General features: G+C 35.0%; 1 protein-coding gene across 13 annotated transcripts in view; it reads right to left on the bottom strand.

Annotated features, from left to right (window-relative positions):
* Positions 1–1955: 1955 nt before the first annotated feature.
* The window catches only part of LOC143036396 (E3 SUMO-protein ligase RanBP2-like), a 381916-nt gene continuing 365205 nt past the window's right edge, over positions 1956–18666 (bottom strand). For 10 of the 13 annotated variants that reach the window (XM_076203706.1, XM_076203715.1, XM_076203710.1 and 7 more), the window contains 2 exons: positions 11749–11854; positions 1956–2294 (listed from right to left, as the gene is read on the bottom strand). In XM_076203706.1, coding sequence (XP_076059821.1) covers positions 11780–11854 — 75 coding nt within the window. In that variant the 3' untranslated portion in view covers positions 1956–2294; positions 11749–11779. The remainder of the gene's footprint in view (positions 2295–11748; positions 11855–18666) is intronic. The other 3 variants (XR_012967350.1, XM_076203712.1, XM_076203718.1) reach the window with 1 other exon arrangement.

The following is an 18666-nucleotide window of genomic DNA, read 5'->3' as shown; positions in this document are numbered from 1 at the left end:
ATCATTTCTCTATGTACAGATTTTTCCTCTATTACAGACAAAATGATGTGTGACTCTGGTCTGTAGGGGCGCCCCATATAGACCCTAAAGTATCAACTGCATGCTACTTTGCCACAATAACATGCAGCCAATACCCATATTTATATTTCCTTCCATCCTCCTTGTTCCACATACCATCTTTGCAGACCTTGAACCATCCCCATTCCTCTTCCACTCTATCCTTCACTCCTGTTTCAGCTTTATCATGTACTCCTTTTCTTTCTCATTTAAGCAGTTCACTTTAAACACCTCCCTACCTTCTGTCCTTTTCCTCTCTCTCCACTCTCAACTTACCTTCCACTAAAAAAATTATGATATTCCTCCACTCTCTCCCCTTTGAATATGTACATCCTTTCCTCTTCCTACTATACTCCTGGTCACCACTATAGTCCATTAATGCTCTATCTACTGCCCTTTCCCATGTGTACTTATACTTGACTTTCTTCCTAAACACTGTATTTGCTATCACCAACTCTCTAGACATCTCCATCATCTTTCCTTGATTTTTTCCTGGGACTCCACACTTACCACTCTATTGGTTAATTTCCTACCCTAGCGTTAAGGTCTCCCAATACTACTACATTGACATGTCTCCCTAATCCCTCTATGCACTCATTTAAATCTATTAAAAAAAACTCCATTCCCTTTACACTCTTCTCACTAACAGGCCCATATACACTTACAAAAAACCCACAACTCTCTTCCCAGTTTCAATTTCATCTACATTAACCTTGAAGAAACTTCCTTCCACTCCACCACATAATTACCTATCTCTTCACTTACTAGTATAGTCACCCCTTCTCTCCCTCATCCTCTCTTCACTCCTGAGATCTTCCCCAACTCATCCCTCCCTTACAACTTAGTTTCACTCATTGCCAGCACATCCATCTTTCTTCTCGCAAACATGCTGCCTATTTCTTCCCTTTCACTCTCATCTGTACTGCATCCATGCACATTAAAAGACACCTTAGGGTACTGGTTGGAAAACTCCTTCCAGACCCTCTTAATACCTTTACCTTACCACTGGGGCTACAGGGAGAATGATTCCTAGTCCTATCCCTGTCCTGTTCTTGTCAACATATACATCTCAGGTTGAGAGACTTGGTGGCAGTATTCTTTTCCCCCACCACAGGGTTTGGCAAAATGAAAATGAATATTCAGAGAAATGGTACAGAACAGTAACAAAAGTTGGGGACAGCATAACGGAGTGACAGTATGATAAAGAATAATTGTTTCTCTATGAATGGAGATTTCCTCTACCACACAAAATTATGTGTAATTCTGGTCCATAGGGGCACCCCATATAGACCTTAAGTATCAGATGCATGCTACTTAGCAGCTTTTAACCCTGCTATAACATGCAGCCACCACCCCAATGGGTAATATTTATTGTAAATTATTGTTATTTTTGTTTATTATTTATCATTATTTTATTCATCTACATTTTTTTTCTGCATCCAACCTCCTAGTTATGGATCAAAAGGTCTTCTGTTGGCATGCTCTTCCTTTTTAATACATTTTAGCATTGGTTGTTCCTTGTCCATCACAATTTGGTCAATACATATGCTCTAATTTTGGCCTGAAACCAAGTGTTTCACTAACACTGACTCAATTTAATTTCATCATTTACTATCCCCCATTTGTAAAATTCTCTCCCTCATGGGTATGCACATCCTTAAAGGCCCACGCACGTCATGCAGAATCAAGACCCATTTAACGACCCTCCAATCTCAGCACCTTGGACAGGTGATCCTGTCCCCATCCACACCACTCAATATAAGCAATGCAGGAAGGCACACTTTCCCTCTCCTCATCCAATCAAAATAATCTACGAAGCTGACGAGATGAACATACATTTGAGCCGTGTCTTTTCACAAATTCAATGACGTTAATACAGGGACAATAAAAAGACACCATAAATCAATAAATTCTTATTCCAACAGGCAATGGATTGATACATAGGTAAAGAAAATTAAAGAGAAATCAAGAAGTCAGGAACTTAAATGATGGTAACCACATCTAAATTTATTCAAAGTACATTTATCATGGCTCCTCACCATCAATTGCATTGTTGTGGTGTTCAATCTACTTGAACCTTACGATACAACCATCCTCTAAATATAATTAAATTTGCATTCAGTTGAAGCACACACAAGAAATCAAAGATGCTGGCAGTAGGACAGATGTATCGGGAAGTAGGTCACTTCACAATGCAAGTGGTTTTTAACAATCCTTAAAATTTACTATTCATCAGTCTGAAACAAAAAATAAACCAAATTATAATACAGTGCTCCAAATTGTAGACTTAAAGAACAAACTGCAATACTAAACTCAACATGCAAAATGTGGAACAAGGTTCTACAGAATATATATGAAAAGTATGGCTGTAATTCAAATGCATAGATGGTCTTCTGCAGGAGAGGCCAAAGGCAATGGATTGATTGAACACATACATACATACACCTGGAAGCACCTGGAGGAAAACAATATAATAAACTCGAGACAATTTGGGTTCAGACAGTGAAGACCATGTGCTACAAATTTAAGTGGTTTCTAATCAAGACTAATGGATATATAGACATAATATATGAAAGGGATGGATTGGCTTTGTTCAAAGGAGTCTTTTCCACCAGATGTAATTGTGAAAGTGTATCCTAAGGGATGGATGGATGAAAACCTAACAAAATTTTGGTTGGATGAAGTGTGGATGAAAAGGCCAGGTCCCTTGCTCAAAACCGGAAGTCTTCTAGTCTGGGATATGTTTAAGTCACATTGCTTTGAGTCAGTCAAAGTTAACCCTTAACAGGTAATGGTCTTTTTGGCAAACACCTCAAGTAAAGCGGGGTCTGACAGACCCCTCCCCCCCCAAAAAAAAAAAATAAATAAATAAATAAATAAAGAAATAAATAAATAAAAAACTTTCACTCCATTTATTGACATAGAAATCAAAACATATGTACTTCAACTTATCTTCTTCCATTTACATGCTTAAAAGTGACTATAATTGTTAGACATATATTCTAATGAGAATTACAAAAAATATATATGAAAAATAAGGTATTGCTGACTTTAGAGGGTACTTGACTGAAAACATGAAACATGAAGTGGTTGGTCATCATCATTTTGTAGAGACCAATGTCCCAACTATCTTTAAGGAAAAGCAGAGCTACAACAAATGAATAATGAATGTGTTTCATAAACCATAAAATCTGAAAAAATCGGAGGTATTTATTTTGACTTTGACCAACTTTACGCAAAAAATTATGAATGGGTTTTAATGACATTTTCAGAGAAGGTTGATACTAGGTCCAGCAAATAATCTATAAGTTTTTAATGGTATCTAAGTTTATTATTTATAAGTTTTTATGGCTCTAAGCACTCCTATCCTGACTCAGCAAAACCCCATCCTTTGTTGACGGAAGTTTGTTGTCTCGGATGGTTTTGAGTTTTCTCGACAGGACATGAGTCTAGCAATTCATACATGATGTTAGTGATAATGAAGAACATATTTTATTGGATATACTGAAAATGGGATTTGTGATACTGAAGAATCTAATTGCAGTCATTGCAGAATTCACATTTTATGATGATATGAGAATAGTGTGAGGAGAAACATATTAGTGTGTGAGGAGAAACATATTATTAACAGAACAGAAAACATTACATTTATATGTGATACAAATATAATTTGAACAAAAGAGGGGAGGGATGGAATAAATTACAGTTGTATGTGTGGGAATAGAATGGCTGAGGTGTCCTAAAATGTGGCGAGATGTCACATTTTTTGATAATATGAGAATAGTGTGATCTTGTGAGAAGAAACATATTAATAGAACAGAAAATATTAAGCATTTATATGTGATGCAAAATATGTGATACGAAGTAAATTTGAACAAAAGAGGGTAAGGATAAATTAATCATATAAAATGTGGTGGAGTGTCATGTTTCATGATAATATGAGTATAGTGTGACCATGATATGAAAAGAGACTCACATTACCAGAACTGAAATTAAACATTGTGATGAAAATTAGTGTGATCAAAAGAGGGAAAATGGAATAAATTAAATACATGAATTAAATTAAATCAAACTCGGATGTATGTGTGGGAATAGAGTGGCTGAGGTGTCCAAAAATGTGGCGAGATGTCACATTTTATGATGATATAAGAATAGTGTGTGAGAAGAAACATATTATTAACAGAACAGAAAATATTAAGCATTTATATGTGATACAAAATATGTGATACAAATTGAATTTGAACAAAAGAGGGGAAGGATAAATTAATCAAATAAAATGTGGTGGAATGTCATGTTTTATGATAATATGAGTACAGTATAGTGTGACCATGATATGAAAAGAAACCCACATTACCAGAACAGAAATTAAACACTGTGATGAAAATTAATGTGATCAAAAGAGGGAAAATGGAATAAATTAAACAAATAAAATAAATTAAATCAAACTCGGATGTATGTTCTTCTGTTTATAGAAAAGAAATTATCATTTACCCATAAGTATAAATGATAAAACATTTATATGACAGATAGAAAAGAAGAAATTATCATTTACCTATAAGTATAAATGATAAAACATTTATATGACATGAACAAACCTCAGGTAAAGTGGGATCTGACAAACCCCACGCTACTCCCACCTCAGGTAAAGTGGGGTCTGACAAACCCCATGCTACTCACACCTCAGGTAAAGTGGGGTCAGACAGGCCCAAAAGCTCTATAAAGCTTATATAGAGCAAGATTCAGGAATGACCCTATCACCCCATTAAACTACTCCACTCGTCAAGAAGGTATATGGGAGAACATATCTATATGTAATATATTAGTATATCAAAAGTAAAAAACAAAAAAGCATGGGGTCTGTCTGACCCCACTTTACCTAAGAAGGGTTAAGCTGAAGGAATACCGCACAAGGCAAGCAGTCATTCTGGGTGGTTGCACTTCTGTTCTGCAGCCACTTCACGTTTCAGTAAATAAACCTTTCAATACTTACATTCAGAAATTGTGGACATCTTGGACTGAGTTTAATTGTAGAATGGGTGAAAGAAACCTGAAGAACTAATAATTAAGTCCTTCAAAAAATGTTGCATCTCAAATGCCATGGATGGAAGTGAAGATATGTTATATGAGAATTTGGTTGCTTCAGCTTCAAGCACAGATGAGATATTAAGTGAGGATTTGGTAGCTTCAGCTACAAGCACAAATAAGGATGAAGATGAACCTTGCATGATGAGCTGAATGACTACTGAAATAACCAATGATGATGTGTTAATTGATGAACAAATAAGATTGTTTGAAAGTGATGATGACAGTGAAAAAGAATTTTCTGGATTTGACAGTGATGGTGACAGTGAAAAATAACTTGAGGGATACAGTCCTGATGAAGTACCAGGGTATAGGTTAAATTAATAAACACTTTTACTAAAGTACAGTAACAATTTCTTCTATACTGTTGTATAGTGTCCAGTTGACAGTTAAACTCTTAACTTTTTTTTGGTCAAGTTGACTAAAACATTTTTTACGCAAGTGCATTTGTTTACAATTGCAGTTTTAGAAACACAATTATTGTTTATGTAAGTTTTCATTATGAGCATGCGTGACAGTCAAACAATCTACACATGTTCAGATATTAAAATTTTGTGAGTGAAGTTTTGAAATAAAGCTGATATCTGATAATTTTTATGTTTGAATGGATATTGGAGGAACCAGATTATAGTGTGACCTATCAGTGGATCAACTGCAAATAACCAATTTGACAACCACAAACCAGAGGTGCAGCCTATCCACTGGCGCGACCTATGTGCAAGTATATACGGTACCTCTAAACATACATAATAAAACAAGACCATTACCCATTCTTTGTTAAACATTCATACTATGCCTGTTACTATGTATAATTGTAGTTTCTATTCCTTTATTTTTTCTATCTTCTGTCTTTGGCATTCACCCACTCTTTACATACACTATCTAAACTACGGTAATTGAATTTCCATATAATAGGGAGCTTTTCACTTTCATAAGCATTTCCAAATGACGCTCTCCTAAATGGTGTCTAAATTTGTTTTTTATTCAATTCATTAGACTAAACCCCCTCTCACAGTCTGTACTAGGTGCAAGGAAGGTTCCTCCAATATCCATCAACTTTGCCAAATCACAGAACTCTTCATTCTAAAGAGCAAATACAACCATTTGTGTAAAATTTGATAAAATTCTTCATATAATCATTTTCAAATTATTTCTACACTACACCCAGGTGGAACAGTCATCTAGTTTCCAATGAAAGCAATAGAGTTTGAAGAAGATGAAAAAGAAGAAGAGAGAAAGGCAATTATTGGTTTGACGCTTGGCAAGTTAACATAATTTTAGAGAATTTACAAGTTAATGTTTGGGTGAAACTTCTTTAGTGAATGGATTTCAATATAATTTGAAAACCTTGTGTGTGCACTTTTTTTTGTGTGTGCGCATACAGCTTAAAGGAAGCGCTGGCTGTATAAGAGAAGCAAGCATTCAGATTGGTTACAAAATAAGATGAGAAAATCTTAAAAGTGGTATAAAGAAAAGAGAAATAAAACATAAGATAAAGGAGGCAAAGAGGAGAGTAGATGTGAAATGGGGTAGAGTATGACAGAAAAATTTGAAAGTAATATAACTATATTTTGGAAGAAAATTAAGAGAGGAAGAGGAGGTGAATCAAGTAGACAAGAAAAGGGAAAAGGTGCAGATGGCGAGAGGATAATGGAGGAGATGGCAGTAAGCGGAAGATGGGTAATGTATTGTAGGAGGGAGTTGCTAAATGTGAAGGAGGATGGGGAGGGATTGGTAGTTGCAGTGGGAAGTGCTAAGAAAATGAGTGATAAATGAGGAAAATGGAGGAGAAATAACAAATGATGAGGTGAAAGCAGTTATTAAAATGATAAGAGCAGGAAAGGCACCTGGGTTGGATGGGTGTCATGTGGAGTGTCTAAAAAAGGGAGGTACAATTATGGTGGAATGGCTGGTGAGGTTATTTCATGTTTAAAAGAGGATAGAGTACTGAAGGACTGGAGAGCCTGAATGGTTCCACTTTACAAGGGAAAAGGGGACAAGTGTGAGTAGTAGTTTTTGAGGGATCAGTTTATTGAGTGTAGTTGGGAAGGCTTATGGGAGGGTTTTGATTGAGAGGATTAGGTAGGAACAGAGGGAGTAATTGGTGAGGAATAGTGTCATAAACAAACGAAGGACTGATCATGATTTTGGTGATGATGGGATTAACAAAAATGTAAAGATTAGAAACACAGATAAGAGCAGTACAATAGAAGGTGAGGATAATAATTTCCAGGGATTTAATGAGTGCGGGGGGCGGATACCAGCCTCCCCCGACTGGCAAAACTGGAAGCAAAACTTGAACAAATGACCGAACATTGGGAGATGGTAGGATAACAAAGATTGCACAAAGTGTTGAAAGATTGGAAGAACTAGAGAAGGCAAACAAAAAGTTAACTAATGAAATAGAAGAATTAAAAAGACAGTTAAAAGAAGTAAAAGAGGAGAATAAAGAATTAAAGAGGAATAGTAAAGACAACAAAGAGACCATAGCAAAGGAAGCACAGGGTTGGAAAAAATCCAAGAAAACAGTAAAGTTACATTTACTGACATAATTAAACAGCAAATGAAAGAACAAACTGAAGACTCAGTTATTAAAGTGATGAGACAGAAGGAGAATATAGTAAGAGACTTAGTAGATAAAAAGAAATGTATAATCATATTAGGAATGGAAGAGAAACATAACCCAGATACAACCACAAGAATCAAGGAGGAAAAGGAAAAAGTAAGCAGTTTACTACAATTAGTTCAGGAAGATGAACCTGAAATCATGAAACAAATTGAAGAAAAGTTTAGACTCGGAAAGTATAGTACAGATAAGACCAGACCAATTAAGATTAAATTCAGGTCACAAATGACGGCAGAGAATATCTTATCCAAAATAGGGAAACTGGCAGCAAGTGAACAATATAAAAGGGTATGGATAAAAAGGGAAATGAATAAAGAGGAAACACAGGAGGAAAAAATGAAAAGACTTGAAGCTAAGGAAAAAAACGAGAACAGAACAGAGTCAAAAAAAGAGAAATTCTATTGGAGAGTAGTGAATATGAAAGTAAGGAAATTCGACATACTAGAGAAAAACAAAAAGGAAACAGAGAACACAATGGAAGTGGCAGAAATCTAAGAGTGTCTTACACAAATATAGATGGATTAATAATAGGATTGAATGAGCTGAATGATTATCTGAGGGAAAAAGAACCGGACATAATGGGAATTGTAGAAATGGAATTAAAAGGTCCACTACACCCAACAGTGTAGGACATGATGCATATAATTATTGGATTAGAAACAGAGAGACAAAGCAAGGGGGTGGAGTTATGTTCCTGACTAAGAAGGATATAAACGTGAGGTGTGTCACATATGGAAAGAATACAGTAGAGATGATTATGATCAAAGTGGAAGACAGAGATAAGAAGAGCAGAAAGTTTGAGATAAATTATGTGCCTCCGAAAACAGCCTCGTGGGAAGAGAGTGAACATAAAAGTATGTTAGAGGACACAAAGATAACATCAAATAAGATAGTGGAAGATGATAGAAGAATAGTTATGATGGGCGACTTTAATTGCAAAGAAGTCTGCTGGGAAGAGATGACAGTAAAGGGTGGAGATGGCTCATGGGGAAATGTTCTACTCGAGATAATTACTGACAATACAATGACACAGTGGATACAGGAGAACACTAGGTATAGAAATGAAGAACCATCGAGACTAGACCTAATAATTACATCTGAACCTAGAATAGTGGAAAAGATTGAATATAAAACACCAATAAGTAAAAGTGACCACATATTGATTGAACTGGAACTGAGGAAAAATACATGAAAAGAAATGAACAATATAGAAAAGGAAGAATGATGTATGAAAAAACAAACTTTGATCAAATAAGAGAATCCTTTCAAAAAGAACACTGGGAGGGAATATACAAACAAGAAACAACAGTGGAAGAGAAATGGAATATTTTGACAAAAATTTATAAGGAGTGCAAAAGTATGTCCCAGGACAAAAACAAGAAAAAGAATATGTAAAGTGCTGGTACAACAAGAAATGTAGGGAGTTAAAAGATAAGAGACAAAGCTTAGACCAAATGGAAGAAAGACAAGACCTGAAAAATGGAAAATATAAACTTGTTATAGAAATGAATATGTACAAGCGTGCAGAGAGGAAAAGAGAAAATATGAAAAAGATGTCATAGAAAAATGTAAAGATCAAACAAAACTATTCTATAGATTTGTAAACAAACTGATAAACAAACAAGATTTGGAGAAATCAAGACAAGGAGTTGAATATACAGAGGAAATTGAAATGGCAGAAATTATGAACAAGCATTTTAAATCAGTGTTTACAAGGGAGAACATACAACCTGAAGAGATGAAATGGAAAGAGGAAGTCCCCCCTATGAAAGAAATAGAAGTAACAAAGAATGAAATATTGAAACACTTGAGTAATCTTGATGTCAGAAAATCGCATGGTCCAGATGAAATAGCAAACTGGATTTTGAAAGAATGCAGGAATGAACTGGCAGACAAAATACATACGTGTGTCACATATGGAAAGAATACAGTAGAGATGATTATGATCAAAGTGGAAGACAGAGATAAGAAGAGCAGAAAGTTTGAGATAAATTATGTGCCTCTGAAAACAGCCTCGTGGGAAGAGAGTGAACATAAAAGTATGTTAGAGGACACAAAGATAACATTACATAAAATAATGGAAGATGGAGGAAGAATAGTTATGATGGGTGACTTTAATTGCAAAGAAGGCTGCTGGGAAGAGATGACAGTAAAGGGTGGAGACGGCTCATGGGGAAATGTTCTACTCGAGATAATTACTGACCATACAATGACACAGTGGATACAGGAGAACACTAGGTATAGAAATGAAGAACCATTGAACCTAGAATAGTGGAAAAGATTGAATATAAAACACCAATAAGTAAAAGTGACCACATATTGATTGAACTAGAACTAAATGAGGAAAAATACATGAAAAGAAATGAACAATATAGAAAAGGAAGAATGATGTATGAAAAAACAAATTTTGATCAAATAAGAGAATCCTTTCAAAAAGGAAACTGGGAAGGAATATACAAAGAAGAAACAACAGTGGAAGAGAAATGGAATATTTTGACAAAAATTTACAAAAAAGGAGTGCAAAAGTATGTCCCAAGACAAAAACAAAAAAAAGAATATGTAAAGTGCTGGTACAACAAAAGTTGTAGGGAGATAAAAGACAAAAGAGACAAAGCTTGGACCGATTGGAAAAAAGACAAAAGACCTGAAAAATGGAAAATATATACTTGTTATAGAAATGATTAAGTGCAAGCGTGCAGAGAGGAAAAGAGAAAATATGAAAAAGATGTCATAGAAAAATGTAAAGATCAACCAAAACTATTCTACAGATTTGTAAACAAAAAACTGATAAACAAACAAGATTTGGAGAAATTAAGGCAAGGAGTTGAATACACAGAGGAAATTGAAATGGCGGAAATTATGAAAAAGCATTCTAAATCAGTGTTTACAAGGGAGAACATACAACCTGACGAGATCGAATGGAAAGAGAAAGTCCCCCTATGAAAGAAATTGAAGTAACAAAGAATGAAATATTGAAACACTTGAGTAATCTTGATGTCAGAAAATCGCATGGACCAGATGAAATAGCAAACTGGATACTGAAAGAATGCTGGAATGAACTGGCAGACAAAATACATAGCATAATAAACAGTTCCTTGAAAGAAGGTAAAGTTCCAGAAGATTGGAAAAAAGCAAATATAGTACCTATATATAAAGGGGGAAATAAAGAAGACCCTACCAACTATAGGCCAGTCTCTCTAACAAGTACAATAGCAAAAATTTGTGAAAGAATTATCAAAAGTAAGTGGGTAAAATATCTAGAAAAAACAATGTGCTAAATCCAAGGCAGTTTGTATTCAGACAAGGACGATCATGCGTCACCAATTTAATATGTTTCTATTCAAGGCTAATAGATATAATACAAGAAAGAGATGGATGGGCTGATTGTGCATTTTTAGACCTAAAAAAAGCTTTTGACAATGTACCACATAAAAAGTTGCTTAACAAATTAGAAACTGAAGGAGGAATACAGGGAAAACTGCTTAAATGGATGGAAGACTTTCTGCAAGAAAGAAAAATGAGAGTAGTGATAAGAGATCAACACTCAAAATGGGATGAAGTAATAAGCGGGGATCCACAAGGAACAGTTCTGGCACCAATAATGTTTGCTATGTATATCAATGATATGGATGAAGGAATTGAAAGTTATATGAGCTTCTTTGCAGATGATGCAAAACTATTGAAAAAAGTGAACACGGACGAAGATTGTGTGTCACTACAAAGTGATCTAAATAAAGTACGGGAATGGAGTAGGAAGTGGGAGATGGAGTTCAATACTAAAAAGTTTAGTATAATGAATTTGGAAAAAGCAAAAACAGAATAACAGGATCATATAAATTGGGAGAAGAAGGAATAAAAAAAGTAGAAAAGGAGAAGGACCTGGGAGTCATTGTTATGAATAATATGTCACCTGAGAAACATATAAATAAGATTTTTGGAGAAACTTATATTTCATAAGAACAATCAAAGTTGCATTTACCTACCTGGATGAAGAAATGGTGAAGAAAACTGTAATCACTCTGATAAGATGAAGATTGAAATATGCAGCAATGATATGGTCACCATGCACAAAAAAATGTATAAAATAACCTGAAAGAATACAAAGAGCAATTACAAAATTGGCACCAACACTCTCAAAACTATCATATGAAGAGAGACTAGCAAAACTTGAACTACAGACACTAGAGCAAAGAAGAGAGGAGATTTGATAGTTATTTACAGAATCATGAAAGGCATAGAAATTATTGATAGAGAGAATCTGATAAAATGGGATGATAGAAATACAAGAGGACATGGAAAGAAAATCAAGACAGCTATAGAAGAGATGTGAAAAAGAACAGCTTTCCTCACAGAGTAATAGACAGTTGGAACAAGTTAGATGAGAAAGTGGTGTGTGCAAAAACAATACATGAATTTAAAAATAGTTTAGATAAAATGAGATATGAAGATGGGACACCACAAGCATAGCTCCCCTTCCCGTAAAATACAACTAGGTAAAAAAAAAAAAAGATTTTTTTTTTTTTTTTTGGAGTGGACGAAGACTTTCTGACTGGGGGAAAAATGAGGTAGTAATTAGAGATAAAGACTTGAAATGGGAAGAAATGATAAGTGGTATCCTGCAAGGTTCAGTACTGGCTCCAATCATGTTTGCCATATATATACATGACTTGGATGAAGGAGTGTTATATGAATTTCTTCATGGATGACTCAAAAATACTGAAGAAAGTAAGAACAGAGGAGGATTGTGAATCATTACAGTTAGACCTGGACAAAATCTGGAAATGGACTCAAAAGTGGGAAGTGAACTTCAATATCAAGAAATGTAGTATTATGGAGTTTGGAAAAAGTAAAAACAGAATATAAAAAATTATAAAATTGGAGAACAAGAAGTAAAAAAAGTGAACTTGGAAAGAGACCTTTGAGTAATAATCAACAGACATGACACTGGACAAACATATCAGTAAAATAGTGGCATTTGACTATTTGGATGAAGAAATTATGAAAAAAATATTAGTTACATTAATAAGACCAAAACTAGAGTACACAGTAACACTATGGACACCCAGTACTAAAAAGAATGTAAAGAAATTAGAAAGAATACAGAAAGCAATATCAAAATTGGCACCAGCTCTTTCCAAATTAACATACGAACAAAGATAATCCAAATTGGAATTACCAACACTGGAGCAGGAGAGAAAGAGGAGATCTACTATCTATAGAATCATGAAAGAAATGGAAATCCTTGATAGGAATGATTTAAAATGGGACAATGGAAAAACATGAGGACAAAAAAAATCAAAAAGGATAACTATAGAAGAGATCTGGAGGAGGAGGAGAAGAAAAAAAGAGAGATTACCACACTGAGTGCTGGATACCTGGAATAATTTAGACAAGGAAATAGTGTGTGCAAATACTATTCTATTCAATATTTTAAGAAAAAACTTGATGCTGAAAGATACAAAGATGGGTCACCAAGTACAAAAAAATGTATAAAAAAACTTGAAAGAATACAAAGAGCAATTACAAAATTGGCACCAACACTCTCAAAACTATCATATGAAGAGAGACTACAAAAACTTGAACTACAGACACTAGAGCAAAGAAGAGAGAGAGGAGATTTGATAGCTATTTACAGAATCATGAAAGGCATAGAAATTACTGATAGAGAGAATCTGATAAAATGGGATGACAGAAATACAAGAGGACACGGAAAGAAAATAAAAAAAGACAGCTATAGAAGAGATTTGAAAAAGAACAGCTTTCCACACAGAGTAATAGACAGTTGGAACAAGTTAGATGAGAAAGTGGTGTGTGCAAAAACAATACATGAATTTAAAAATTGTTTAGATAAAATGAGAAATGAAGATGGGACCCCACGAGCATAGTTCCCCTTCCCGTAAAATACAACTAGGTAAATACAAGCATAGCTCCCTTCCTGTATAATACAACTTGGTAAATACAGCTTAGAGGGAACGTTGCTTACCGGGGAGGTAGGCAATTCAAAAGACACTTACACAATCCTATCCTCCCTCTCAGCTCCTCATGGATGACGGATCATCTCTGTATCCCACCTACTACCCTAGGTCAGAAGTAATGCAGCAAGACACAAAGGCCACTTCACACTCACACACACACACACACTTCAACGAATGGACGGCTTAGAAGACGTTCTGAAGAAAATTGAAGTTTTATGGATCCCAACGCAAAGAGAAGTGCCTATTGTATTTACAGGGTGGGGGGAAATTGTTCGTGGAGTGGTAGGAAAGTAGGGAAAGAGGAAAAGGGGAGGGATTACTGAGGGAAATGGAAGGAAATGAGGAAGGAGAGGACTTGGCCCAGGCATACAGGCGAAAGGTAAACAAAAGGCCCACCGACGACGATGAAATGTCTAATAAAAATGTAAAGATTAGAAGTATAGATAAGAGCAATACAGTAGAAAGTGATGAGAATATTTTCCAGGGATTTAAAGAGGGTGGGGGGACACAAACCCCCCCCGACTGACAAGACAAGAAGAGAAGGTCGATAAGATGATCGAGGACTTGGAGCGTAGGTTCGGTCATGTTAACAATATTATACGGAGAGTTGAAAAATTGGAAGAACTAGAGAAGGCAAACAAAAACTTAACTAAGGAAATTGAAGAATTAAAAAAAAACAGTTTAAAGAATTAAAAGATGAGAATAAAGTCTTAAAGGAGAATAATAAGGAGAACAAGGAGGGTTGGAAAAAAATTCAAGAAAATAGCAAAGTTGCATTCACTGACATAATCAGACAGCAAATGAATGAACAAACTGAAAACTCGGTTATTAAAGTGATGAGACAGAAGGAGAATATAGTAAGAGACTTAGCTGACAAAAAGAAATGTATAATTATATTAGGAATGGAAGAGAAACATAACCCAGATAGAACCACATGAATCAAAGAGGAAAATGAAAAAGTAAGAAATTTACTAGAATTAGTTCAGGAAGATGAACCAGAAATAATGAAACAAATTGAAGAGAAATTCAGGTTTGGGAAATATAGTACAGACAAGACCAGACCAATTAAGATTAAATTCAGGTCACAAACTACGGCTGAAAATATCTTATCTAAAACAGGGAAACTAGCAACAAGTGAACAATATAAAAAGGTATGGATAAAAAGGGAAATGAATAAAGAGGAAAGAGAGGAAGAAAAACAGAAAAGACTTGAAGCTAAGGAAAAAAACGAGATAAGAACGGAGTCAGAAAAAGAGATTCTATTGGAGAGTAGTGACTATGAAACTAAAGAAAGTCGACATACAAGAGAAAAACAAAAGGGAAACAGAGAACACAATGAAAGTGGCAGAAAACTAAGAGTGTCTTACACAAATATAGATGGATTAATAACAGGATTGAATGAGCTGAATGATTATTTGAAAGAAAAAGAACCAGACATAATGGGAATTGTAGAAACAAAATTAAAAGGTCCACTACCACCCAACAGTGTAGGACATGATGCATATAATTACTGGATTAGAAACAGAGTGAAAAAGGAAGGGGGTGGAGTTATGTTCCTGACTAAGAAGGATATAAATGTGAAGTGTGTCACATATGGAAAGAATACAGTAGAGATGATAATGATGGAAGTAGAAGACAGAGATAAGAAGAACAGAAAGTTTGTGATAAATTATGTGCCCCCAAAAACAGCCTCATGGGAAGAGAGAGAACATAAAAGTATGTTAGAGGACACAAAGATAACATTAAACAAGATAATGGAAGAGGGAGGAAAAATAGTTATGATGGGCGACTTTAATTGCAAAGAAATCTGCTGGGAAGAAATGACAGTAAAGGGTGGAGACGGCTCATGGGGAAACGCTCTACACGAGATGGTTACTGACCACACAATGACACAATGGATACAGGAGAACACTAGGTATAGAAATGAAGAGCCATCAAGACTAGACCTAGTAATTACATCCGAACCTAGAATAGTGGACAAAATTGAATATAAAACACCAATAAGTAAAAGTGACCACGTATTGATTGAACTGGAACTTAATGAAGAAAAATATATGAAAAGAAATGAACAATACAGAAAAGGAAGAATGATGTATGAAAAAACAAACTTTGATAAAATAAGAGAATTCTTTCAAAAGGAAAACTGGGAAGAAATATACAAAGAAGAAACAACAGTAGAAGAGAAATGGAATATTTTGACAAAAATTTACAAAAAAGGAGTGGAAAAGTATGTCCCAAGACAAAAACAAGAAAAAGAATATGTAAAATGCTGGTACAACAAAAGCTGTAGGGAGTTAAAAGACAAAAGAGACAAAGCCTGGACCAGATGGAAAAAAGACAGAAGACCTGAAAAATGGAAAATATATACCTGTTATAGAAATGAATATGTACAAATGTGCAGAGAGGAAAAGAGAAAATATGAAAAAGATATCATAGATCAACCAAAACTATTCTACAGATTTGTAAACAAAAAGATATCATAGATCAACCAAAACTATTCTACAGATTTGTAAACAATAAACTGAAAAACAAACAAGACTTGGAGAAATTAAGACAGGAGGGAGTTGAATACACTGAGGAAATGGAAATGGCGGAAATTATGAACAAACATTTTAAATCAATGTTTACAAGGGAGAACATACAACCTGAAGAGAACGAATGGAAAGAGAAAGTCCCCCCTATGGAAGAAATAGAAGTAACAAAGAATGAAATATTAACACACTTGAGTAATCTTGATGTCAGAAAATCGCATGGACCAGATGAAATAGCAAACTGGATACTGAAAGAATGCAGGAATGAACTGGCAGACAAAATACATAGCATACTAAATAGTTCCTTGAAAGAAGGAAAAATTCCAGAAGATTGGAAAAAAGCAAATATAGTACCTATATATAAAGGAGGAAATAAAGAACCTACCAACTATAGACCAGTCTCTCTAACAAGTACAATAGCAAAAATTTGTGAAAGAATTATCAAAAGTAGATGGGTAAAATATTTAGAAAAAAACAAAGTGTTAAATCCAAGGCAATTTGGATTCAGACAAGGACGATCATGCGTCACCAATTTAATATGTTTCTATTCAAGGCTAATAGATATAATACAAGAAAGAGATGGATGGGCGGACTGTGCACTTTTAGACCTAAAGAAAGCTTTTGACAAAGTACCACATAAGAAGTTGCTTAACAAGAAACTGAAGGAGGAATACAGGGCAAACTACAAAATTGGATGGAAGACTTTTTGCAAGAAAGAAAAATGAGAGTAGTGATAAGAAACCAGCACTCAAAATGGGATGAAGTAATAAGCGGTGTTCCGCAGGGAACAGTTCTGGCCCCAATAATGTTTGCTATATATATTAATGATATGGATGAAGGAATTGAAAGCTATATGAGCTTCTTTGCAGATGATGCAAAACTACTGAAAAGAGTGGAAACTGAAGAAGATTGTGAATCACTACAGAGAGATCTCAATAAAGTACAGGAATGGAGTAAGAAGTGGGAGATGGAGTTTAATACCAAAAAGTGTAGTATAATGGAATTTGGAAAAAGCAAAAACAGAATAACAGGAGCATATAAATTGGGAGAAGAAGGAATAAAAAAAGTAGAAAAGGAGAAGGACCTGGGAGTCATTGTTATGAATAATATGTCACCTGAGAAACATATAAATAACATTTTTGGAGAAACTTATAATTTAATAAGAACAATCAAAGTTGCATTTACATACCTGGATGAAGAAATGGTGAAGAAAATCCTAATCACCCTGATAAGACCAAGATTGGAATATGCAGCAACGATATGGTCACCAAGTACAAAAAAATGTATAAAAAAAATTGAAAGAATACAAAGAGCAATTACAAAATTGGCACCAACACTCTCAAAACTATCATATGAAGAGAGACTACAAAAACTTGAACTACAGACACTAGAGCAAAGAAGAGAGAGAGAGGAGATTTGATAGCTATTTACAGAATCATGAAAGGCATGGAAATTACTGATAGAGAGAATCTGATAAAATGGGATGACAAATAAAAGAGGACACGGAAAGAAAATAAAAAAAGACAGCTATAGAAGAGATTTGAAAAAGAACAGCTTTCCTCACAGAGTAATAGACAGTTGGAACAAGTTAGATGAGAAAGTAGTGTGTGCAAAAACAATACATGAATTTAAAAATAGTTTAGATAAAATGAGATATGAAGACGGGACCCCACGAGCATAGCTCCCCTTCCCGTAAAATACAACTAGGTAAATACACTTCAACGAATGGACGGCTTAGAGGATGTTCTGAAGAAAAAGTGAAATTTCGTGGATCCCGAAGCAAAGGAAGTACCTATTGTATTTACAGGGTGGGGGGAAATTGCTTGTGGTGTAGGGGAAAGTAAGGAAAAAGGAGAAGGGGAGGGATTACTGAGGGAAATGGAAGGAAATGAGGAAGGTGAGGACTTGGCCCAGGCAGGCAGACGAAATCTAAACAAAAGAGGTCCGGACCAATTTAGCGACGACGAAATGTCTAACAAAAATGTAAAGATCAGAAGTATAGATAAGAGCAATACAGTAGAAGGTGATGAGAATATTTTCCAGAGATTTAAAGAGGGTGGGGGGGGACACAAACCCCCCCCAATTAACAAGACTAGAAGAGAAGCTCGATAAGATGATCGAGCACTGGGAACTTAGGTTGGGTCACGTTAACAACATTGTGCAGAGGGTTGAAAAATTGGAAGAACTAGAGAGGGCGAACAAAAACTTAACTAAGGAAATTGAAGAATTAAAAAACAGTTAAAAGAAGTAAAAGAGGAGAATAAAGTCTTAAAGGAGAATAATAAGGACAACAAGGAGGGTTGGAAAAAAATTCAAGAAAACAGTAAAGTTGCATTTACTGACATAATCAAAGAGCAAATGAAAGAACAAACTAAAGACTCAGTTATTAAAGTGA

The sequence above is a fragment of the Oratosquilla oratoria genome, chromosome 20 (genome assembly GCF_046742065.1).
Source record: "Oratosquilla oratoria isolate Oo_2021 chromosome 20, ASM4674206v1, whole genome shotgun sequence".
In the NCBI taxonomy this organism is placed as follows: Eukaryota; Metazoa; Arthropoda; class Malacostraca; order Stomatopoda; family Squillidae; genus Oratosquilla; species Oratosquilla oratoria.
This window is presented reverse-complemented; position numbering and strand designations above follow the sequence as displayed.